This window comes from Stenella coeruleoalba (genome assembly GCF_951394435.1).
Source record: "Stenella coeruleoalba genome assembly, chromosome: 19".
In the NCBI taxonomy this organism is placed as follows: domain Eukaryota; kingdom Metazoa; phylum Chordata; class Mammalia; order Artiodactyla; family Delphinidae; genus Stenella; species Stenella coeruleoalba.
Genome location: NC_137165.1, coordinates 35,320,168 through 35,346,192, shown reverse-complemented (window position 1 = coordinate 35,346,192; position 26,025 = coordinate 35,320,168). Strand labels below are relative to the sequence as shown.

General features: G+C 48.3%; 1 protein-coding gene across 6 annotated transcripts in view; it reads left to right on the top strand.

Annotated features, from left to right (window-relative positions):
* The window catches only part of HNF1B (HNF1 homeobox B), a gene marked incomplete at its 3' end in the record, with an annotated part of 51,942 nt that overhangs the window by 14,712 nt on the left and 11,205 nt on the right, over positions 1 to 26,025 (top strand). For 3 of the 6 annotated variants that reach the window (XM_079904954.1, XM_079904956.1, XM_079904953.1), the window contains exons 5-7: positions 16,740 to 16,900; positions 21,773 to 21,905; positions 25,529 to 25,723. In XM_079904954.1, the coding sequence (XP_079761080.1) occupies positions 16,740 to 16,900; positions 21,773 to 21,905; positions 25,529 to 25,723 (489 nt within the window). Of the gene's footprint in view, positions 1 to 16,739; positions 16,901 to 21,769; positions 21,906 to 25,528; positions 25,724 to 26,025 lie in introns of all 6 variants that reach the window. The other 3 variants (XM_079904955.1, XM_079904952.1, XM_079904957.1) reach the window with 2 other exon arrangements.

Here is a 26,025-nt window from a genome sequence, read left to right as displayed (position 1 = left end):
CCTCCCCACTTTCCCCTCCAAACACCAGTCTCTGAGCCAGGAGGACAGGAGGCACCTTTGAGACAAATCTTTCCCTTGACCCCTCTTCCTGGAGAGGAGAGCATCCCTTCTGTACCTGAGCCCCTTCCCTCCCAGCCACGCTTACGGTGCTGTGGCCCACTTGCCCACGGTGACCACAGTGTGACCCTGGTCCTGGAATGTCCAGCACAATAGGAGTGGCAGAAGGAGCCCTTTGCCTCTGTCAGCAGAGGCTGATTGGTTACAAGGTGCCCTACAAACACACGGTCAGCAGAATCAGCTGTTTTCAGCGTCGCCCCTCCCGCCTTTACAATCACACGCCAGCATGCAGCCCCGGGTTGTCATGGCTTTGTCTTCCTCATGCATGCTTAATTGACAATTAAGTTGAGTCTTTGAACCAGCCTGGCTGCCTCTGATGGGGCTTCATCTTTCCAGTGAGTGTCACAGGGGCACCCTTTGTTTGCTCTTCTTGGGGGCCTGGAGTTACTGTAGCAGGCTGCGGGCAGCCATTTATCTTCAGCCGGGAAGGCCTTTATCTGCACTCCCCATCCCAGCTCTCGCCAGCAGGAGCTGTCCCTGGTTATAGGCCCTGTGACAGCCTATTCTGAGGCCATTGAGCAGGCCCGGAGTGATGGCCCCGACCTCCATTCTGGAGCGGAATCAAGAGAAAGGCCCCCCAAAGGTCAGAGAGCAGGGCTGTGGCCAGGAAGCAGACTGGTTGGAGACTGGTGCCTGTATTGATCAGCTCGAGGAGGAGGAAGTTGGCATGGGATGGAAGCTGGGCTAGCCTTGGCCCAAGCCCTGGGGTCGGCTGCACGATCTGCGGTGGCCTTGGGTACTGTCCCCTTTGCTCCAGTCTGTGGCAAACTCGCCTGGTCACCTCCAGCAAACTCACCTGGCCGCCTTGCGACAGCAAGAGAGGGACAGAGGTCTTCATCCGCCTTCATTCACCCCACACCTAATGTCCTCCCTCTTGTATCATCTTTCGAGAAGGAGATAGAGGCTCATTCTCCTAGTAAGAAAGTGAGGCCCAGAGGCGAGAACAAGCCCTACCAGGATAACCTTTGGATGTCCTGAGCCACGCAGCCTCTTTACCCAAGAAGAGGAGACGTTTATTTCTGTGGCTGCTTTCTCCTCACTCCCTTCAAATTCTACTCCTGCCTCTCCAAGCCCAGGGGCTGTGATTGCCCCCATGGTCAGATCAGAGCTTGAGGACCTGAGAATCCAGCCTCCTGCCTCCCCCCGAACCCCTCTTACATCTCCTCCTAACTTGCCTGCAGAAATCTAACCCTGGGTCTTAGAAACCAGACTCTGGGCCAGGATATCATGTGGTCGCTGTGGTTTTCCCTGACACTGAAACCTGCAGAACCCAAGGAAATCTCAAAAGGGCCCAGTGGCGGGGTCGTGAGTAAATCTGAATAATGAGAACAGCTAGTGCTGAGCCAGCGCTTCCTGGGTACCAGGCCCTGGGCTGAGTACATGCGTCATCTTATTTAATCCTCACAACTTTGTAGGGTAGACACCATCCATAACCTTACCCCTTCTTTTACAATCAAGGAAGGTGAGATATTTCGTATGTCAGTAATTTGCCCAAGTTCATATAGTTTGTAAGTGGCAGAGACAGGTTTTGAGCTGTTACACACTGACTTTCACTTTGCTTTATGCAGATGCTAAGGACTTTCAGGCACGGAAATCAACACACACACACACACACACACACACACACACACACACACAATCCTCCCACAGTTCCTTCTTCTCCTATATTCTTACTGTTCCCCTCTGAATGACAAAGGGGCTTTGCGAGGTGGGTTAAGGGTGGGGTCTCCCAGTCTGGCTAGTTTGCTGCTTCCGCCTCCCTCTCAGCCTCCCCCCACCCCGCCACCAACTGTTGCCCCTGACCAAGGTGGATTCTGTGCCCTGCCCAGGGAAGAAATCAAAGCCCCCTCTTTCACAACCCCATCCCCATCTGGGTGGGGATTTGAACTGCCCTTGCAGTCGGCACCGTCTGGGGCACTAAATGCCTTAACAACTTAATGGGGCTTCTGAGACAGTGCAGGCACCTCAGCTCACCTCTGGAGCCCCGCCCACTCCCTGGGCAGCAGACGAGTGGAGGGGGTTTATGAGGGCAGTTGTAAAAATATTCATCTCCGCAGCAAAGACCCCCACAGTAAATAAGCCCCATTGTCCCTAAGTAGTAGGTTCTTTGAGTTCAGAAGAGAAACAGATCCTGCCTTGAGTCATCTGCTATTGTAGAAAACACATTTATACTGATGTGGAGTTCCGTGGCGGCCACGGCTCCAATGTTCTCCTTGTAGGGACTTTATCTGACTGCCATTTTATCTGTTGAATTCGAAGGTCATTTTATCTTGCGGGTACCACCCCCCGGCTGCCACTAGATTGGGCAAGACAATCAGGATACTAATGAGCTTAAGAGGCCCAGCCTTCAGAGCATTCTGCTGGCAGCCTCCCCCTGATAGCGGACCAACCCTGGTCTGCATACAAAGAACCCCGGCTGCCCGGGCTGGTGGGACTCCAGCCTCCTCACAAAGGGGCCAAGGAGATACCGGTGTTCTATCACTGAAGGCAGCCCTACCTGCGTGCCTAATCCCCCTGAAGGACCCTTCGAGAATTCAAGGACTCCTTGATGCCTCCTGTCCGATCGGGGAGGAAGGAAGCTGCCCGCAAGCACATTGCCCCAGCCCGCAGGTTATGGGAGAAGTGTCCTTGGAGTCTGTTTGTTGAAGGTTTGATGGAAACTGACAAGAACTGGGAGAGAATTAAGCAGAGGGAGAGAGGCAGAGAGCTATGCAAGGGTCTATGAAGCTAACTGCTGGCCGGGAAGCCACAAGATCAAACACAAACGGGGAGAGGGGAAAAAAATATGTATATATGAAACATAAAAATAAATATATATGAAACATATATATATATATGAAACCTAGCCCCAAAATAAAGTCAAATACATTCAATCCTGGTTATCATCCTAGCTGTGCATAAGAACTGTAGTACAGGGGATGGCAAACTTTCTGTAAAGAGCTAGATAGTGACTATTTTAGGCTTTTCAGGCCATACTGTCTCAGTCGCAGCTACTCAGCTCTGCCTTTGGAGAACACACCAGCCATGGGCCGTATGTGAACGAATGCACATGGCTGTCTTCTAGTAAACTTCATTGATGGGGATTGAAATTTGAATTTCCTATGACTTTTGCATATCACAAAATATTCTTTTTTTATTTTTAAAAACTATTTAAAAATGTGAAAACCATTCTGAGCTCGTGGGTCATACAAAAACAGGCTGCTTGGCCTGCAGATCACAGTTTGCTGACCCGTGCTCTAGGACAACGGTTCCTAAATCTCGCCACGTCTTAGAATCAACTGGGAGACTTCCAAAAATCCCAGTGCCTGGGCTGTACCATAGATGCCTGACCGTCAACAATACCGACATTTAATATATGCTAAAGATACTCTGGAGAAATGCTGTTATAAATCCAGGTGGGCGTAGCGACAAAGTCCTGGGTATGGAGGTCGACATGAATCCCAGCCTCAACTTGGCCACTGATCAGCTGTGTGACTCTGGACTCTGAGCCTCAGTTTCTCAGTGCATAAAATGGAGACACCCGCTCATGCAGATGTGGGAAGGATTAAATGAGATAACATATGCAAAACACCCCAGATGTAGCAGGCTCTCATAAATGGTACCTATTACCATACCTTGCGGAGCCCAGTGGTTTGGGTTTCTTTTTCCTCTTTCCCTCTGTTCCTCTTACAGGTTTATTTCAACCTCAATTTTGAGACAATTTGAGTAGGTCTACTAGATACTCATCTTGGTGTTTGCAGTAGACTCAGGCTGGCTTCTTGTAGTAACTGAGTCTCAGGTAGGCTCTTATGCTTCCAGGAAGGACTGCTCTGTGACATCCAGAAGGCATTTACAAGTGCCATGTCCAGCGCCATAGGCTTTCAGTGCAAAGACACTAAACAGTGAGAGAAAGCTGGGAGGAACCGTGGATGGTGGAGGGGATGGCAGGTCATGACCGTGTAGCAAGGTCAGGTACGTAAGATGACCCTGAATTTCCTGTACCTAATAAGGCATTTCTCTCCTTTAATGAAAGGAGGTGTGAGTACCCCTGCTCATCGGTAGTTAGCCCTGGGAACCTGCCACTTAGAGAGGGTGTGGTACTTTCCTGGTGGAGGCCAAATCTGAGAAGCTTCATGACCTTTGTTCTTGGAAGGAAGCTCCCCCAAACTTCACGCAGAAGAGCAGTAAGAAGGGGTGGGGTAGACACGATTCCCGCAGTGAACGCAGGAAACCTCAGATGCTCCTGAGGGCTGATTTTCTGGAAGCGACATTCCTGTACCTGAGAGCAGGCATCTGCTTAAGATACCTCCCCAGTACCCTCTGTTCTGGCTTCAGCAGCCCCGTCCAAAGCACACCTGTGTGAGTTCAGCCACGGAGGAGCTGACCAGCGAGGCTCAGTCTCTCTAGTGCTCTCAGGAAGTCAAGACATTTCTCAGGACGTGACCACTGCATGTCCCTCCCAAGTTGGAGACACACCATGCATGCCGACGATCTTTAGCATTTCATGACTTTCCCAAGGGAAATCCACATCCCCCCCCAGGCGAGCTGGTCACAGGCAGTCCATTGCCAGGACCGCACTCAGATGGGTGTGTCTGGGTAGCAAGGTGTAGCACCCCAAACAGGCTTGGGCTTGAATTGTGGTTCTGTCCCTGTCTGGCAGTGTGGCCTCAAACAAGTTACTTAGCCTCTTTTAGCCTCAGTTTCTTCATCCATAAAGTAGGGATCGTAATACCTATCTCCTTCAGACTACGGAGGGGCTTAAAGGTGATAAAGTGCGCCCAGTGCCCCACACAGTGCCTGACCCAGAAGGCGTTATTAGGTTGACTCAGGAGCCCTCAGGGCGTCCAGAGAGAGGAAGAGCTTTGGTTCTCCCTGGGTTCTTGACCGGGCTGTGGTTTGCAGTTTCACCCTAGAAGAGTTACCCTTTTTATGAACCCTGCTTTTCATTTGAGACATCAGGAACAGTGAAACCCAAGTATTGACAAGATCTGTGGTTCTCAGGTCTCCTTCCCAGGCCACATGTAAGGCATCTGGGGAGTTTATTAAAAGTACCCATGTCTCCCCCATCCACACCTTTTAGAATCAGGATTTGGAACAAGGGGTCAGGCATGGGAAGTTTCAACAAACTCCCTAAGAGATGTGGATATACAATCAGGGCTGGACATCATAGGCCAGATGAGAGAAGGCTAGAGTCTCAAGGGGTTGGCGACAGTCGTGAGGGTCCCCTGCTGAAGTAGAAGAGATGAGGCAGCTGGACTGAGGGCCCCAGACTCGGATCCAGGAGCCCTGAGGCACTGAGGGGCAGGGGTGACCTTGGGCAGATCACGTAATTTCTCCGGGAGTCTGGCAAATGGGACCTTTCAGCTCTGGCCTTTCAGCCCTGACAGGTTATTATTTGGACGCTGGGGCCCAGGGCTCTGCTGTTTGAAGTAGCAGAGGGAGCTTTGCCATTGTGATACTTTATTGTGAAGCTCATCATCTGTCTCTCTCCCTCCTGGTCTCCCTCACTCCCTCACTTCTTCCCCATTTCAGGAACTGTGTGCCTTCCACCTTTATTAGGGACCATTAGAGCTTTACAGCACCAGCAGATTGGGTGGGGCCAGTCACAATAAACAGATTTAAAATGGGTATAAACGAGGCACCTATAACTGCTGGAGGTTAACACTTTCGGAGCCTTTGAGTGGCAGCCTGACTGCCCAGGCCTGCCCACCACAGGGTGCCTCTCTCCAGTCGGCACCTGTTGGATCAGGCTGGCAACGAAGTCCAGTGAGTCCTTGCTCAGCAAGGATGGGAAACCTCTGAACAGCATCTCCCATTTGGAGAACATCAGTTTGCATGGTGAGCACAAAATTGGTGCTTAATGTATCTCAAGGTGTCTTACGGATGGAAACAGAAATGAGCCTTCTCCTCCGTCGTCTTGAGAATCCCACTGCCAGGTAGAGTGTAGGGTTTGCATCCCTACCTGTCAAAGACAGAGAAAAAAAACCAAGAAAGTCTTATTCTCACCGTGAAAAAGGTAGTCCCTGAAGTCTCTACAAATCCAGCTCCCTGTGACTTTTTTTTTTTGGCTTTTTTCACCACTGAGTCTCTAGCCCAAAGCCCTGTACCTGGCACGTGGTAGACCTTTCATATATTTGTGGAATGACAACCTCTCTTGTAGAGGGCTTCCTGTCCAAAAGCTTCATGCATAAATCCCCTGCTTTATAAGTGTGTTATTCACTTTCAAGCTGAGCGTGGAATTCGTTTCATTCTACACAACGTATGTACATATTATTATGTAAAGCATATTCTCCCCTTTCTAGAAACAAGTCATTCAGTTCCACCTCCATGAATACTGCCTAACTAAAGTATACAGTTCACCAAAAAATCCCTCAACGTTAAATGCTACCAGGAAGTTTTCAAGGAACATGTTATTATTTTTTCTCCCTTGTGTTCTACTAATTTAGCTTCTCCTTGTTTAGTGTATTAGCTGAGTTTAGATTACTCGTTCCGTTCAGTTCTACTAGATTACTTCCTTTTTTAGAAAAAGTTTTTATTGGAGTATGGTTGATATACAATGTTGTGTTAGTTTCAGGTGTACAGCAAAGTGAATCAGTTATACATACACATATATCCACTCTTTTTAGATTCTTTTCCTGTATAGGCCATTATAGAGTATTGAGTAGAGTTCCCTGTGCTATACAATAGGTCCTTATTAGTTATCTATTCTATATATAGTACTGTGTATATGTCAATCCCAATCTCCCAATTTATCCCTCCTCTCCCTCCCTTACCCTCTGGTGACCATAAGTTTGTTTTCTACCTAAGTTTTGTTTCTTATCTGTTTTGTAGATAAGTTCATTTGTACCCTTTTTTTCAGATTCCACACCTAAGTGATATCATATGATATTTGTCCTTCTCTGTCTGACTTACTTCACTCTAGATTACTTCCTTTTATAATCTCTTACCAGCATCCCTTGGGCAAGCAAAGAGCAAGAATTACTCTTCCTGAGTTTCTATTGAGCAACTGAGAACTAGAAAAGGGATTGGACTTATTGCAAATCAGTCATTTGGAGAAACGGGAAGGAAACTCCCCAGCTCTGGGCTGCCACCAGGTCTCTGGGGGGACCCCTAAGCACGTTACTGGTGCTCCTGGTCAATGGAAGCCAGTGGTCATCCACCTTCCAAGGTCTCAGTGCCCAACACCTGCTGCTCCCTGCGGCCAGCATCCCTGAGCCTGCCGGGTGATCAGTGGCTGTCTGTCATGATGATGGTGATGATGATGATGATAATGATGCTGGAGCTGCCCTCCACGACGGTGATGAAGAGGCTGAGGTGTGGCCGGGCAAGCGCCCGTAATGAGCTCTGACACTTGCCGGGCCTCCAAGGATCTTCTCCCCGGGCACCACTTCCCAGTAGGGTCCTGCTGATGAATAGGTCGCAGTGGAAAACCTCTCTCTTCTAAGGCAATTTTATTAGCCCTTCAGTCACAATACAGATGTCTGTTTATGGGACCTCACTTTTATGTGGACACCCAGTGGCTCAGTCTGCTGATGACTTTATAGCCTCCCCCGTTCCCCAGACCCACTAGGAACATCGTCATTCTCCTCGTCAGCCAGGCCTGGGGGCCTTTGTTGCAGCCGCATTCCCCCTGCCTGCAAAGGCAGCCCCTCAGAAAAGACACCCCAGGAGCCAGACGGTGGCAGGGCTGTGTCTGCCTGCACAGACTTTCAGCCTAACGATGTCCATCATTAACCCTTCTTAGTTTCACCCTAGATTCCTTTGGAGAAAGGCCTTTGAGTTACTCAGATTGCCACAGTAAATCCCCAGTAATTGATCCTACTGACCCCCAAATAAACCCAAGGGGCCTAAAACTGGGTTCTAACACGGCAAGTCTAAATTTGGGGCTCCCACCAGCAGCCCAAACCCTTTAGAAATGGTCAGCCCATCAGGACCCTAGGTAACAGGTATGATCTTAGGCCTCAAGAAGTAGGGAATAGGTAGGTCCTTGCAGGCATCCCACTGGCCCTTTGCACTCTGGATAAAGCACTGTCCAAGGTGTCCGGTGTGGAAAGGAAGAGCTGCGACGTCATACTTACTCCTCAGCACCTCCACCTCGTACCTTCCAGCATGAAGTTGCTGAAATGCATCCATGCTATCTCTTCATTTTGATTAGATGTTAATCTCTCTTTCCCCTCTCTCCTTCTCTGCTACTCCTCCTTAAAAATACCTGCCTCCCGTCAACCTCAGAAAACCCGGGAGATCAGCGAATAAATTATACCATTTATAATTGCTCAGTCAGAGTTGAAGTGCAGTCAGAGTTGAAGTGCAGGCCATTCATTCATTCATTCATCACATGCTCTTATCGAGGGGGCAGAGCATAGTCTGTACAAGGTGCTGAGGAAGGAGATCATGGAGAAGACAGATGAGGTCCTGCCCTCACTGGGCTTACATTCCAGTGAGAGATGCCGCCAAGAAAACAAATGAAATCATTTCAAACTATTAGTGCATCACGATGGGAGGCTCAGGATATGTGGAGTCAATGTGGGGCTATCGGGGAAGAGCGAGAGGGGCCAGCTTCGGGATACTACTGCTTCGCTGGGAGACCCTTAGCAAGAGATGGTGGAAATGACTTCTTCCTCTCTGAACCTCAGTGTTCCACTCTGTCAAATGGGCATCTGGGACACACTGAGAAGCAGACTGTGTAAAACACTTACAGAGGTGAGGCCCTCTCAGGTACTCGAGGGTTGGCTGGGTTTCTTTCACGTGTAGCAGCATCTCCCGGATGAAGTGTTCATTGCAAACCCTCTCTTGTTTGCCTGCAGAAACCAACTCTCTGCTAAGGAGCAGGCGTGGTAGCCGAGATGGGCTTAGCGGGAAGGACAGGCAGCCCTTTCTACCTCCCCACGTGTGCCATTTTTTCAGGTGCACATTCATTTCTGTTCTCAGCCGAGATGCTTTTGATGGAAGCCTTTGTCTTTTCTTGGTTACATTTGCTTTGATTTTTATAAGAAAACCAGTTTGTGGGCTTCCCTCAAGTATCACTCAACTTTTACTCCTTGAGTTCAAGAGTGTTTACCGTCCCCGCAGGCCTGTCTGTGTTTCTCCTCTTATGAATTGGGCTCCTAACTAAGCCACCTCGGGTAGAAAGGGATCTGGAATTGAAACCAGCCCCATGTTTAAACTGCTTTCATCTTGCTTCAGATTTTTCCTCCCAGACTTTCAGATTTTTAATCTCCTCAACTCTTGGCAAACATTCATCTTTATCCTCAGAGAGAAGGAAATATTAAAAAGAACCGGCAATAGTCCTGCGTGACGAATGAGGAAACTGAGGCAGCAGTGCCAGCTTATTTGAAAGCTTTCATTTTTGGAGTTCCCAGTTTCACGCTGGGGGAATTGTTCACATTCTTTTATCCTAAAAGTTCACTAGACTGAATCACATGTGTCTCTGCCTCTCTCCTCAAGAAAGTGACTCGTTTTGGGGAAAAGGGGGAGTGGGTTTATAAGGATGCAGTGCTGGACCCATCAAGACTGGCCTCATTCCTCCTGGTGCCCCTACCCCCAAACCTCTGTTTTGGCTTCATAAGAAAGACAGCTCTGTCTACTTATAATTGATGGACACGGTTGTTTCCTTTTTGGAAGAGCTTTCTCCTTTGCGCTCTCCCTCCTGCCTGATTTTAAATTCCCAGTTTCCAGACCCAGCAGTGCTGGGCCGCACTCTGCGTGAGGTTAGGAACACAGGGGAAGAATGTGTGTGACAGAGCCCTGGCCCGTTGAGTAATGTTTACTCTGTTGGTGGCTGGGACGCTCACTCGAGCTGGCAGCGGTCCACCAGCCAGAGGAACATTCCTGCATTATCAGGGATGGGAGATTGGCTTTGAAATGTCAAGAGTGAAAGGCAGCCCACCAGATTCTGGGTGCAGCTCACAGACCCCAGTGAAAGGGACCCCCAGGCTTCAGGCTCAAAGGCCACGTGAGGTCAAGCTGAGCCTCCCACTGCCCAGGAGACCCCCACCTCCCTCTTTGCTTCTTTCTAAAAGAGCGATTCTGGTCATGCTTTCTGGGCTGACGCTGCTGTTCTGTTTGCCCAGCATTTTCTTTCTCAGGAGAACCCAGTGCCTCTCTAACCTTATTTTATTCATTCATTATTCTGGCTTCCGAGGAAGGGAGATCTGTATGCCCATTTTACAGATAAAAATGCCAAGGCCCAGAAGTTGACTGGCCCAGAACCATCAGAGAATCAAAGCAGAGAGATGAGAGAGTATGAATTTAAAGTGCCTGGACACTGGTGCCCAGTTGATTTCTGGAGTTGTGGAATTGGGGTCTCAGCTGGTTGTTGTTTTTTTTTTTAGCCACACCACATGGCTTGCGGGATCTTAGCTCACCAACCAGGGATTGAACCCGGGCCACGGCAGTGAAAGCGCCGAGTCCTAACCACTGGACCGCCAGGGAACTCCCTCAGCTGGTTTTTTTAAACCATTTTTTAAAATTGAAGTGTAGTTAATTTACAATGTTGTGTTAGTTTCAGGTGTACAGCAAAGTGATTCGGTTATACATATATATTCTTTTTCAGATTCTTTTCCCTTATAAGTTATTACAAAATATTGAGTATAGTTCCCTGTGCTATACAATAGATCCTTGTTGTTTATCTCTTTTATATATAGTAGTGTGTATTTTTTAAAAAATATTTATTTATTTATTTGGCTGCACCGGGTCTCAGGTGCGGCACATGGGATCTTCATTGCCTCGTGCGGGATCTTTAGTTGCGGCACGCGAACTCTTAGTTGCGGCATGTGGGATCTAGTTCCCTGACCAGGGATCCAACCCGGGCCCCCTGCATTGGAAATGTGGAGTCTTAGCCACTGGACCACCAGGGAAGTCCCATAATAGTGTGTATATGTTAATCCCAAACTCCTAAACTGATTTTTGAAGCTCGTAGAGAGCCGGATTAGATATCCAGGGCTCTATGGGGTAGTCCAAGCCCCTGAAGCACAGGTTTATGAAAAGTTTCTGTAGTTAATTACACCCTGGACAGCTCCTCTCTGGGATCCTCCTGGGAGGCAGTTGCTTCCACCTTTGAACACAGGGGCACAGTCAGTCCTATAGAACCCAACATACCCATCATAAAAACCACCGTGCTTTGCAAGTCACACAATAAAAACCACAGGGCTTATGGGAAAAAAATGGGGTTAAGGGCACAATACTCAAAAGCTTTGTCGTTGACACCTTTTAAAAAAGATAAGAATCTAATAAAAACATTAGCAGAGTTTTACACCTGTTAAATGCCTAAGAAATACATAAACACTGTACAACAATAAATATGGCTCTTTACCTTGAAAAAGGCCTAAAGTTTGCCCATTGAAGTGAGCATCGGAAGGGCTGCAGCTGGTGAGTTATTGTGAGGTGGGGGACAGATGTGGCTTACAGTACATGCAGTGAACTAATGGTAGCTGGTAGATGTTTGAAGAGTGTGAGAGAGAGAGAGAGAGAGAGAGTGTGTGTGTGTGTGTGTGTGTGTGTGTGCATTTAGTGTATTCCTATGTGAATGGATAAACAAGTTCCTACTGTATAGCACAGGGAACTATATTCAATATCCTGGGATAAACCGTAATGGAAAAGAATATAAAGAAGAATGTATATATGTGTATAAATGAACCACTTTGCTGTACAGCAGAAACTAACACAATGCTGTAAAGCAACTATACTTCAATTTTTTAAAAAACAAACAAACAAAAAAGCAATTGTAGTTATTCCTATGTGGCTCCATTCAGCTGGGTGCAGATTTCTGAATCCCTCAAATATGAACTTCATGTTGTACTCAAGTTATTCCCTAATATATCAATAGAATTGGAACCAATCCACACTGTTAATACCAATATGACCGCAGAACTGACTGTATTTTCTCCTTCTGCCAGAAGGGATGCTCCCTTGTTCTCTGGGGCAAGGATCCTCAAAGCACCTGAGGGCTTATTCCCTCATTCAATGAATATTCACACATCAGCCCCTCTGCTAGGCTCTGAGGATGCGCTAATGAGTAAAAAGCCATCTCTTTAAGAGGGAGAGAGAAGGAAACATATCCTCAGGGCATTTTAGTGCAGGGCGACCGGCTCCTGCTGTAAGAGTCTCTACTGTATGTTAAATACAAAGGATGGAACAGATAACTACCAGGATGAATCAAGGAGAGCTTCACAGAAGAGGTGACATTTAGCCCTTTTAAATGATGGGACATGGAGAAGAAGGGAAGAGCTCTCCAGGCACAGGGAACAGCATAAGCAAAGGCACAGAGGCAGGAGATGGCAGGGTCTGGCTGGGGAGTGGCAGGGCTCTGACATGGCTGTATGGGATGTGGTGACAGATGATACCAACAAGGCAGACTGGAGTCACAACAGCCCAATTCTGCCATTGAGGTGTTGGGGCTTTTCCAGAAGGCAGTGAGGAGCAGCGTTAGGTTTCCAAAGAGTGCCGTGACATGGTGCAATTTTGTTCTAGAAAGAAATCCCAGCCTGCAGTAGTGTGAAGAGTGCCCTGGATTGGGTGCTGGTACAGGAAGGCAGCGTATGGAGAGGCCGGCTTCTGGAACCGTAAGCTTCCTTCATGTTTTGTCACTTCTGACCAGTCATGTTGGATAGAAACCAAATGATTTGTCTCTGTCCCACATGCTGTCAGGAGTTCGGAAATGGCATCATCACCCACGGTGCTGAGGCCTGGGAACAGGTGAGAGTAGACATCTCCTCTCCAAGGCCTCAGGGCTGTCTCTAGATTCCAGCTAAGATGCCTTTGCTGCTGGACATACTTGCTGTGGTTCTTAGGGCTGCTGATAGGATGTGGCCAATGAGTGACTTGAGCCAGGAAGTGAGTGGAAAGTACATGACCACCTTCTGGCTTTGTCATTTCTCCTGCGGGACCTCTGTGGCTATTAGCCTGGCATCTTCGGTCAGTCACTATTAAACCAGAGCCCTTGTCGTATGTTCATTTTCAGAGCCTGCAATGGTGAAGGGAGAAGGGAAGATGCCATTCCACTTCTTACAGGCTCCCTGCCACAATGCCTGGCACAGGATAGGTGCTCAATGAAGTTTTGTGAACTCAGCCTTCCTAAAAATGTCTTTTAAACAAAGACAATCCCCAAATAGGAGGAACAGATGTGTCTCGAGTAACTGTTGTGTGCCAAGCGTGGCCTGGGTAATTTCACGCCCATAACTCATCCAATGACCAAAGGGATGGAAATCATTAACAATAAAGAAACTGAAGCTCAGGGAGGTTAAGTAATTCCCCCAAGGTCACACAGCTATTATGTGGTAGAGCCAGGATTTAAACCCATGTCACCTGGCACCAGAGCTTATTCTACTTTGGTTCTCCTTTCAAGCGCTCTTCTGAGTTTGTGAAATACACAAGGACCTGGCCTCTCCTTCCTCTAACGAGAACACCGATTTCTGGTCTCGTAGGCAGAGATCTTGTGATACACCCTCCACCTCCGCACCCCCTTGTAAGGCGGCTGGCTGATTACAGCCACCCTCTCAGGAGCCTGAGTGATTGCCAAATTCCTGGTGAGAGGAGTGTCAGTGGGAAAAGCTACAGGTGCACCTGGAGCGGATGAGCAGCTTCGTGCCCAGCTCTCACCGCACTCTGTTGAGAGTAGTGTGGTGATGATAGCCCCCTCCCCACAGTAGGCACTCCTCTGGCTGAGAGATGAGGGAGCTAGAGCTCACCCAATACACTGATGGCAGAGCTGAGTTCAAAACAGGGCTCCCTTAATCCCCAGCCAGACGCTATCTCTCAACCAGAGGTCCTTAAAGGGAGGTGCAGAGGTCTAGGCCCATCTGTCTTTGAAGAGAGCAGCTCCATCATTATATTTCTCATATAATGAAGTTCCGCTGGGGGAGAAAACAAGGTTTACAAAGCACAGCAGCCTTGGGCTATGCTGCCGGGATTCTAACAAATGGCTCTTGCCTCCCTCCTGCCAGGCTCCCTTGTGAAGAAGGCTTTTGTTTCCTGCGGATATCTTTGGTTAATTATTTTTAAATAAATAATTATGTAGCCTGGGATAGGGGAGAAGTCTCCCCACGACCCATATTCGATCACCAGAGGACTGGCCCTCTTCCTTCAGCCAAATTAAATAGGCGAAAACGAGCGTCTGTTTGACTTGAGACTGAATCAATGATGGGGACAAGCTGGGAGGTGAAAACACACCTGACTCCCAGCGTTATCACTGCTCTCTCAGGAGCAGAGCATCTTGGGGAGGTAAATAGCTGGTCAGGGAGTCAGAGGAAGCCGGAGAAAAACAGGGTGAAGTCCAGTTTCTCCAAAAGGAAAGAACAAGAGGGCCAGGGGCCAGGCCTCCCTCCCAAGTTGCTTCCAGGACAAAGCATCAGTGGTTGCAGCAGAGTTGGATTCTTTGGAAATGATCCTCCGTGGAAAGGTAATTCCATTCAGTAGTTAGAACCTACTGTTCATTGTCCAGAATTCTAGAGTCTTAGGGCAAATATCTTGGGCTCCATCCCTACACCAGCTCCCTTCCTGCAGCATCGCTAGCCGTGTTTGCCGTTTATCTGGCATTCTGCTGAGAGCTTTATAGATGTTATCTCTAATCCAAACTAGCCCTATTAAGGAAGCGTCCTCTTCACTTTATGAGAGGAAACAGCCACAGAGGGAGAGAGTGATTTTTCCCAAGATCACGCATCTGTTAAGAGCAAAGTCAGGATTGGAACCCGAGTTTGTCCAGCTCCAGAGCACACAATCTTCCCGTTAGCCCTCCTTGTTAGAAAATCCTTCATTTAATTGATCTGAAATCTGTCTCCCCCTTTTCTACTGGACCCAGCTGCCTTCTGAGCTCACAAGTTCCAGATCTCTCTTCTCCTAAATAAGTATCTTGCTGGGAACCCGGTGGCAAATATGAGTGGAGAAAAAGGACCTAATTTAACCCAACGGGATGGAGTAGAGGGTGGTAAAGAGGAGACCTAGGGGCTACAGGTAGGTGCAGAGGAAGTCAGACAGGACTGGGCAGGCAGTGTGGGCTTGGAGACGTGGAAGTCTTTCTTCCTCTTAGCTTCATGGTTCCTGTTCACCACCACCACCAAAATAGAGTGCTCCAGACCTATCACTACCAAACTCCAGTGCCGGCCGTCTGCCAACACCCCCACCCCCAGCAGCCCCTTGAATCAAAAGATGGGGAAACAACCGATAGAAGAAGCCCACAGAGCATGCATCAAGCCACTTCGTAGTCAAACAAGTTGCTCCTGAAGGTTAGAACCCTGCCCTAGCGTTTGTTTGTTTTCTCCCCAGCCCTCTTAAGCTCTAGGTCACATCAGCCTTGGGGAACGTCCTTTGCACAATTCAAGGAAAACCAGCTTGGATCTCCTCTTGGCAAGCTTTGTCTTCGTGAATAAGAGGCTGCTGGTTAGGGCAGCTTGCCTGGCTCCCGGGGGTGCGGAGGGGGACTTGTGCAGGCTCCTCGAGCAGGTGGGGCCCCAGGTGGGGCAGGAGGCAGGGCAGGGGGCAAGCGGACCGACAGAACTCGGATACTTGATACAGTGATGTTTGATCCTGGGGAACTGGGCAAAAGGGAAAACGAAGGAGAAGTTGGTCCTCCTCTCCAAATAATTCCATGCCTAAGGCATTTGGTCTCCATCCCTTGCAGGTAGGAACAGGGTCCCCCGAACCTTTCTGTCCAATCCAAAGCATAAACCAGAACACTGTCTTTCTCAGCTTTGAGCTGAGGGTGAGATGCCCCAGCTACCCCTGGCTTCGTCTTTGGCTGTTTCACGGACACATCAAGCAGGACTTGGACTCTGCACACTGGGCCCAGATTCTCTTCCCCCTTCAGCTCCCTTCAGCCGCCTGGTCTCTGCCCAGCACTGGCCCTTTCCTGAGCACAGATCTGCGCTTTGGTTCCCGAGCGAGAGGGAGGGTCAGAGCAGTGACGTTGTACACATGCTTGGTTCTCCCCTCCCTTGCAGACCAAACTGCAGTAGTTTACTAGGCATCCGCCTCCTGCCTGTGCTTGCTGCCTGCCCCACCTCCTAGCAGACACGCCTTCCCCTGGGCCCTGGAAGTCAGCCAAATGGGACCCCACCAAAGGAATGTGAGTTCCAGAACCGAAGACTCCTAGCTTCAGCCCCATCCTGACCCTGCTCCGCCTGTGTCCCCCTGGCCTCTTGGGCTTGGCCAAAATGGTGGTGCACAGAGTCTGGTGCATTTTGTTGTGGCCCTTATAAGGGTTGCTGGGCCAGTCCCTCTCTGTAAAATCCTTCAACTCATGCTTTGAAGCCCTACTTGGCCAAGCGATGCCAGGGAAACATTTCTAGAAGGCATTTTGAAGAACAAAAGAAATACGCCAGCCAGAAAGAGAAGCCCCTGAATCCTAAACGAACTATGCTGAAGCAACAAGAATCAGAATCCATTCATTTGTTCATTCGTTCGTTCATTCATTTGACAGATATTGAGTGGCTACCGAGGGAATACAGCAATGAACAAAATAAAACAGATAAAAACATCCTGCCCTCATGGAGATTACATTCTAGAATTCAAGCAGAGGCCATGCAACCTCTACCCTAGAGAAAGACAGCGGATGGAAGGCAGCTTTTCTTCCTTGTCATCCACCCTAGAAAGCAAGCGTTCTCGGGTCAGGTGGCACTAATCTTCGCTGTTGGGTCTGCCTTGTTTTGCAGGAGTGCGCTACAGCCAGCAGGGAAACAATGAGGTCACTTCCTCCTCAACAATCAGTCACCATGGCAACAGCGCCATGGTGACTAGCCAGTCTGTTTTACAGCAAGTCTCTCCAGCCAGCCTGGACCCCGGCCACAATCTCCTCTCACCTGATGGTAAAATGGTGAGTACACCTGGGCCATTGTAGCTCTGGAGCTGATAAGATAAGAGGCAAAACAAACACAACTTCTCACAAAGCCTGCCTCAAACAATGAACCATTGTAGCCCCACAGGGGAAAATGGGGGCCGTCCAGAGTTGGAACGGAAAGGTAGAGCCGGTGACCCAGCCTTTGGCGGGTGGAAGAGGTGTTCGGTTTGAACCCAGCCAATAAATCTGACAGAGCCCTGCTCTCGTTTTATTGATTGAATGCCTCATAAAGGAGCAAAGCGGGTGGGACACTGTTTGTTTTGGGGCTGCCAGTGACATTTGAGTTGATAAAATGCTCATTCATCCCCCCCAACCCAGGGCCTCCAAAGCCAGTTTTTTAACCCAGAGAGCACCTCACTTTGAAACAAGCCCCCTCTTCCTCTTCACGCCCCCCTGGTCCTGGCGAGGAGGGTAGTTAAGTCAGGATTGAGTGGATGGCGGGAGGTGGGGAAGCTTCTGGCACGGGGGTTTTGAAGGACACTGGACGGCAGTGAAGATCACAGCACAAAATGGCAGGTGGGGTGGGGCGGTGCTTGCAGGGTGAGTGGGAAACACCAACTTTGAAGTTACAGTGACCCGGGTTCAAATCCCAGCTCGGCATTTAATAGCTGTGTAGCCTTGGGCAGGTTCTAGCTCTTTCTTTCTCATCTATAAAAAGTAATAACACTAGGGTTGTTGGCAGAACAAAGGTGATAACACGAGAGGCACGGTGTTGGGGACGGTAAATATTCAATGAACGACAATGCGATTGTTGTTAGGTGAATGTCAGTATTATTCTCCCTAAATGAAGTTGTCTATACCCATAACCACAGCCCAGCCCCAGATGTCAGTTGAGCAGCCCCGCCCGGTGAGGAATAGACTAGTTGATGTTGAATTTTCGACGTTCTAATCCTCAAGCAACACAAGTGCAGCAGGGGAGGGCGGCTTCCAAGAGAACGCAGCATGACGACACTAGGAAGGGTAGAACGTGGAAAACTTGATTCTTTGGGTCATGCTCTGTGTTTCACAGGAGGGAGGAGCCGTGGGTTCCTGGCTTCCAAGCTCAAGGTGGAGCCGTATGCCTTCCTTCAAGGTGTCTGACCTAGAGGCGGGGGTGGGGGGTGGCGGGCAGGGAGCCGATGCCATTCTAGACCTTGACGTGTGTGCCCTGTAGGCAACACAGGAATGGTGAGTCACAGGTGACTGAGTCCCCAGCTCCCTGGAGGAAAAAACAAAGTGTAATATCCGAGGGGAGCGCCAGGCCTGGCCAACTCTAGTTTGGGGACTTGAGCTGATCAATCCCTGGTAGTGGTCTCTGCAAAAGGAAACAAAAGATCCTCCTAGGGGAGCCCTTTTGCAGCCCCCTTGCCCACCTCTCATCCCTTAAGCTTCTTCTTTGGCTGCCTTGTGAGACCCAAATAAGTTAAAGGATTGCCCAGACTTCCCTGGAGGAGGGGGGCGGGGCTTGCGGGAGAGATCTTGACTTCCCAGCGGAGGAAACAGGTCTCCTCTCCTATTGCTTGAAGGTCCTTGGGGTTTCCCTGTGAGCCCTCCCGCCCTTCCTCGTAACAAGCAAACTGCCTCACCCAGGCCGGGGCGCTCCAAAGGCAGCCGCAGGAGACGCTTTTTTCTTCCTCTTCTGCTCGGCAGCGCCCTAATGAGCAGTATGTTATTGGATTGATGATTGACCAAGACAGCACACCTCAACGTTAGCAAACACCTGGAAGCTTGTTTGCAGGGACCAGCTTTTCTCTAGTTTCCAACACCCTGGCTCATATGTTATGTCACTATCACTGGATGCCCAAATTCAAGAGTCTGTTTTCAGTTAATATATAACAAGCCCATCACAGATCCTGGTCCACCAAAGACAGGAGTGGAGTATGGTTTAAAATAACGCAGCAAGGGAACTAGTGTGTCCACGTCGTGGGTTCTGTTGTTTATCAGCCATAGGATGGACGTCGCTTAACTTCAGTTTCCTCATCTGGAAAATGGGGGATAACAATGCCTGCATCACCAGGGTGGTGTGAGGCTTGCCTATAACTCTGCCGTTTTGGGGATAAGACCCATCCAGGGAATGACAGTCTTCGTGTGCTGACCTGTGGTAGGATGTGCATTTGAAATCTTCCCACAGGGATTGGTTTTGGAAATAATGGTGATCCATTTGAGCTTTCTTTTGTTCTATTTGGCCCCCACCCCATGCCCAAATGGCATGCGTCCACAAAGAGCTGGCCAGGTTTCAGACTGCAGTCTGTGTCTGTTGAACCTTGTGTTTTAGAAAAGCACATGCTGGATACTTCCACAGTATCAAAGCAGTAGAGCTTAATAGTGAAAAGCTCAGGCCTGGAGGCAGATCGCCTGCTCTTCATGGCCACTGTACCACTTGGGCACATTTCTTAACTTCTCCAAACTTCCGTCGTCTTGTCTGCAAAGGAGAGTTAATAGTACCAACCTTGTAGATGGTAGGTGTGTGAAGCACAAAGCAAAGGACTGCAAAAGGCAGCGTTGATACCACTCAAACTCTCTGGATTATCCTGTGAGGATCATGACAGATATTCTTGGCAGCTCCCTGGCTTCCATCAGTCCTGAAGGCAAATAGAAGATGATGGTTGCATTTTAGAGTGGGAAGGAGCTTGACCAAGGTGCCCCCCAAAATAGTAAGTGGACGGGACTTAAAGCCCAGCAGCACTGGGTTTGAATCCTGGCTTCCTCGCTTACGAGTCAGGTGACACAGAGCTGCTCTCACAACTCTTCTGAGGCTCACTTTCTTTCTCTTTTTTTAAAAATTTTTATTGAAATATAGTTGATTTACAATGTTGTGTTAGTTTCAGATGTACAGCAAAGTGATTCAGTTATACATGTATAAATATATATTTTTTCACATTCTCTTCCATTGAGAGAGGCTCAGTTTCTTAACCTGTACCATAGAGCAATAATCATAACGCCTTCCCTATGTGTGCCATTAACTATTGAGAACAATCAGTGAAAGCACTTTACAAGCGCAAAAACCATACACATTTAAATTGTTTTTATCATTAGCACCCACATTTCTCCTTCACCGTTAAAACCAGACATTGAAATGGCAGAGATTACTGTCACTCCATTGACTTTCTCCAAAGGACTGCATTACTCAGGGCAAGTCTGAAGGCAGGTCACTGACTTTTTTTTTTTTTTTAATGACTCTGACATTTTGAAAAACAAGTCCAGCAAACAAGCTGGTTCTCTCTTGTTTGATGTGGTCAGAATTCCTTCTTGGTCATGTGACCCCTAACTCATGTCTTGATGCTCATTTTAAAAACACAAACAAACCTGTTTGGTTTTTTCTTTCTTTCCTTTTCAAATTCACCTTGGAAGCTATGGGGTTGATCAGAAGGGCAGGCAAGAGAGAGTGTCTTCCCCTCTGGGTGCTGGTGTGAGACCTATAGTCTAAGGAGCTCTGGGTCACAAGGGAAGGAAGAAGGAGAGGGCGACTCAAACATCTGATGTATGTATCCCAGCCCTAACCCACCTGTCAGCATTCCTGATGCCATCAAGAATGTCTGAGTTATTTCAGAGTGAGGGGGGACAGTCCCTTTCTTAGTAATACTTCTAAAAATTATTTTAAAACTATAAATAGTAAGCTACTTTATCATGAATAAAAGTTTGTTGTGTGTATGTGTGTGTAAAACTGAAAACTTCTTATAATTAATGGAGAAACATTGGAAGCATTTCTGATAATACAGAATCAAAGTAAGTACATCTATTACCTCTGTTACTGGTTAATACTACTGGGAAAATTCTAACCAATGCAATATGACATGTAGACGTATTAGCACTAGCAAGGAAGAGACCCAATTAGCATTATAGGCCTGTGATGCCGTTATATATACACTTGGGAAAATGAAGAAAATCGATAAGGAAAAGACACTATTAGGAATAAATAGAAGGACTCAGAGTGGCCTTGGACAAAAATACACAAAACTCAGTAGGTTTCTCTTACTAATCTGTCATTAACATATAATGGTGAAACAGAGTAGGGGTACCTGGAGCCAAGCCTCATTTAGTAGCTTTGTCATTACAATAGTAGCTTCCTGCCCAAAAAAAAAAAAAAATTTTTTTTAAATGTATAGTAGAGATTTGGGAAAAGTAGAGAAGCCCAATCATGGCTGATCTCCCCCAGAAAAACCTTAGTAATAATTATCGGGTAAAAGTCCTCTGTAAAAAGTAAGAACTTGAATATTAGAGTCAGACAGACTTGGGTTTGAACACAAGAGTTACCATTTACTAGTTGTCGGATCTCAGGCGATATGCACAACTACTCTGGGCCTCAGTTTTGTTATCCGTGAAATGGAAATGGCAGAAGTATCTGCCTCGTGGCTCTAGTGAGGTTTGTGAGTTAATGCATGAGCAGTGCTTCCTAGAACCTGTACTCAGTGAAAGCTTCCCTGTGCTCCTGCCTGGGCCCTAATCTGCTACGCTAGGGAATCCCAGGGCATTTCTTCAGCTACTATTTTTAGCAATCACATGTCTTTAGCACCAATACTATAGAGGGCATAGAGCAGAACAGAGGATACTTTCAACATGAGCCAGAGACAATCACATAATACACATGGGCTGAGGAATCTCTAAGGCAAGCTAGTAATTCAAAGGTAGTCAACAAGCAGGCACATGAGGGAAGGGATTATGGTCAATATTACTTACCACTCCATCCTCTGTACCTAGAACGGTGCCTATCCCTCACTTGGTGCTTAATAATTGTTCCTGAATGGATGAATGAATGAATGAACCAGTGAATTAGCCGTGCCAAGGAATTGCTGAGCCACGTCCTTTTGGACACTGCTCTTTGCAACCCTGATTCTACTCATGCTGCTCTTGTTTTTTTCTCTCCAGCAGATCTCAGTCTCAGGAGGAGGTTTGCCCCCGGTCAGCACCTTGACGAATATCCACAGCCTGTCCCACCACAATCCCCAGCAATCTCAAAACCTCATCATGACCCCCCTCTCTGGAGTCATGGCCATTGCACAAAGTAAGCTCTGTTCTTGGTCAGAAAACTTGGGGGCAGGGAGAAGCAGCATGGGAAATGAGTCAACCTGATTTTAAAAAAACAAAAACAGAAGAACTAAAGAAGATCCCCTTAAAACTCACCCGACACTTGTAGGTTTGATTCAACTCGTTTCGTTCCTTATTTCTCTCCTCAACAAGATTTGGATTGTTTAGCCTAAAATAAGAGAAAATTATGGAACGGAGTTGAATCCTGGCCACAGCTCACCAGCTGTGCATTGTGGGTCAAATCATTGAAGCTTTATGAGGGTCAGTCTCCTCATCTGTAAAATGGGTTGGCAATCCAATGACCGTGTGTGTAGACATGCCTGTAAATCGATAAAGCATGAGTATGTGTAATATTGTAGCTTATACTTTTGTCTGGTGTTCATTCCTATCCCTAAGTATGTGGTGGGTTTTCTAGGAGGTTGGGTTGTGTTGATGTTTCTTTGTGTTGGCCAAGATGGAGCAAGACATGAGGGGCTTCCTTCTTAAAGGGGAATTTTGTGTGGTCGAACGAGACCTCCTTGGCCCACGGTGAAAACATACTGAGAAGGGACTCTGCAGGAAAGTGTCACAGCATCTCTGAGCCTTGACAGATTTAAGGAGAAATAGGTTGTGTATGCCCAGGACTGAAGACAGGGAGAGGGGTCAGGTCCTTCCAGCCCCAGCAGCTCGCATCCCACAGAGAGTCCATCCCCATCCATCACAGATGGGCCATTTCAGGCCACAGGAAGGCTGACACGGCTGTGCCAGTGGATGTCTCTCTCAGAGTAATAACGTTGATGTGTATTCAGCATATTTCAGCCTTACGGTAACAGCTCAGGCCAAGTCTTCCTTGTGACCCAGGGAAGCATCCCTGAGAAGTCTCGGGAAAGATCTAAGGGCAGTACATTGCTTATCTTTCTTTCACCCTGGGGATCGCCTCTCTTCCTAAACCATCTCTAGTCAGGGTAGCAACTCAGATCACTTCTGAAGAGAAGGACTTGTGCTCTCCTTGAGGGCAAAACAGGGCTAGGCCCCTAGGAGACACAGGAGTTTACTGAATAAATCAGTGTGGCTCTCTCTGTCCTCAGCAGCTGGGAGATTGATGCCCTCCCCATTGAGTTCTGTAAAGCGAAGTGGGAAAGGAGAAGCCTTTAGAGAACTCACAAAATCAAGTATTTAAAATTTGCTGCCTTTTCACGGGGCCCTCTCCAGCAATATGGTAACCACGCTAGCACCAGGGTTTGAGAATGAGATAGGATAACTGAAACCAACTTGCTTACCTTCTAGATGATTTGAAAAGGCCTACGGATAAGATATCCCACCTATATTTTTACAACCAAAATGATACACAAACTCTCCCACTTACCTTCTCTCTTCACACATCCAGCTTTGGCTGACACACACAGTTATATATTTTCTTAGGCACTATCGGAATTAAAATTTTCCCTGGAGCTATTACATATTTTTCTGTTTTGTTCCTCCTAATTTTTCTCACCCATACTTCTCTACCTTCTTACAATAATCTTAATCTCCTACTGCAGACAGCCAACACCAGAGTACGTTGACCTTAGAAGTGTGTGTGTGTGTGTGTGTGTGTGTGTGTGTACTTGAAGCACGATGAGGGTCACCAGAAAACGTGGCTGAGATGCAGTGGTCCTACCCCATGGAGTGTCAGGATGAAGAATCAGTTACGAGTCCAAACTTGTACTGCTCTCCACACGACAGGCCAATAAACCGAGAGATGAGTTTTGGGGCAAGGAATAGCCAACTCCTGTCCTGTTGAGTATGTGAGCCCTGCCTGGCGACTGCAGAGGCCCAAGGAGAATGTGATAACAGATTACCCAGCAGTGCCAATTCCTCATTCTCTACTCACCTACTGGACTGGATAACATGCTTCTTAAGCAGGAATCAGTGCCCAGAAAACAGATGGAAAGGCCAAGAGTCACACTTCGCAGGAGCTCGAATGACATCAGTGGCTCTCCATCCTGGAATTGAGGCATATCAGGGTCACAGACTGTGTTGAAAATAAAATTCCTGGGCCTCACCTCTAAAGTGTCTGACTCATTAAGTCATGGGTGAGGCCGAGGAATGTATATTTCTTAAAGTGCTCCCCAGGATGATTCTAAAACACAGGCAGGTTGCAGAAGTATGCCCTCCACTGTCATCCACTCTAGACAGCATAATTTGCTTTTCTGGGCAGAGATTTCCTAAAAAGAGCAGTGGCAATGGGCTCAGGGAGATAACAGCAAATCCATGGGGCTTCCTCGGGTACTGAGACCTTACGGAGAAGGTAGGAAAGGGAAACAGGAGATCATGGTATCGGGTGAGACACTGCCTAGAGGAGAAGCCGAACCCCTGGGGAATTGGAGATAGCACTATTCTGAGCGCTCAGAGGACCCCACCTCCCCAGTCCCAGCCAGGAGAGCCAGGAGGGGGCTTATTCCTCTTCCCTTCTGCTCATGGGTCTCACCTTTTAGGTTTCTGATAACAGCATCAGCTGGGTTCTGAGCAGGCAACCGTTGAGGTCTTTGTGCTATCTCCACGGAGGACTGCCTCCTCCTGTGAACCTGCTTATGGAACCCTCTCCGTCTCAGGAAAGGCTCTCTAGGTGTCTTTTCCACATTTGCCTAAAAGAGACCTTTCTCTGGGATTCCTTCTTCATCGCATTCTTCCCCCCACTTCCCAGAAAGCAAGGTCAAAGGAACCTTGGCAGTTCCAGGAAAGAGGTCGGGGTGTCTTTCCCCTGATCCTCACATCCCCACTCCCACCCTGCCTCAGGTGCCTTCCCCAGAGTCCCGCCCAGGGAGACGATGGAGGGTGGGTACCAGGGACCTGATCTTTGCAGTGCTGGCCCCAGTTCTAAAGAGACCTTAGGATACAGACACAGTACAGAACCACGGAGGCCCTCATCCTTCCAGAACAGAAAGCAACACCTACTGGAACTGCCAACCTTCAACTTACTGCTTACTCCTTCCAATACCTGGTCCTTTTGAGGCCAGCAGCCCTGTGCTGCCAGATAAGATATACCCTTTTCATAGACTGATTGAGTTGCAGTGTTTTATCCCCTCTCTGTTCCAGGCAAGAGAATGAGCATCTGACCTCTTTCGGGTTTTGCGCAGCCCGCTAAATGAGGGGCTTCAGGCTCCATACCTCCGGGACTGTGGAGGGGGTTTTGCTTTTTATCCAAATGTGGGTCCCTGAACACTCCTGCCCCCTGCTGGACAGATATATCTGGGCAGTAATCTGCACCTTGGTGTGGATGCCTTTAACCCTGCTCCCTCAGAGCCAGGCATGGATGGAGCAGGCAAGCGCAGGGCCCTGCAACCTCAAGGGAGCTAAGTTTGGGAGGTCACAGGACAACTTGGGGAGACTCTCAGGTCTCCTTCAGATCTGTTGAAAGCCCATTTGCATCCACAACTCGCTGTGGAATTTGAGCAAGTCAACTTAATCTCTCTAAGCCTCAGTTTTTTGGTCTATAAAATTGCTTTCTGTGCAGTCTCTTACGTAACAGGCTCAGCCCAGTGCCTGGCAAATAACAGGGCCTCCGTTGATGACCATTCACATCTGTTCACCTGTCCTCCTCCCTGAAGCCATCTCTAATCTTCCCTCTTGTTCACACAGGCCTCAACTCCTCCCAAGCTCAGAGCGTCCCTGTCATCAACAGCGTGGCCGGCAGCCTGGCAGCCCTGCAGCCCGTCCAGTTCTCCCAGCAGCTGCACAGCTCTCACCAGCAGCCCCTCATGCAGCAGAGCCCGGGCAGCCACATGGCCCAGCAGCCCTTCATGGCCGCTGTGACGCAGCTGCAGAACTCACACAGTAAGGACACGGGCAAGTCGGGGAGGGAGCCCAAAGGGACCTCAGCAGCCGAGCTCTTCCCTCTATGGGTCTGAAGCTTCTTGGAAGCTTATTGGTCTGGTCACTTTTCCCTACCTGTGATCAACAAAGCCAATGTCTCAAGCATAACTCTTATGCAGTGCTGTGCCTTTTCTGGTCCTCTTCTCTACCCCCAGGATTCCTGGGGGAAGATTTGATGAAGACAATTAAGGCCTATATGGAAAGGGGAGCTGGAGATAGAGAGTAAGGGTAGCTTAGATGTGGAGCGAACTCATGCCCCCTTT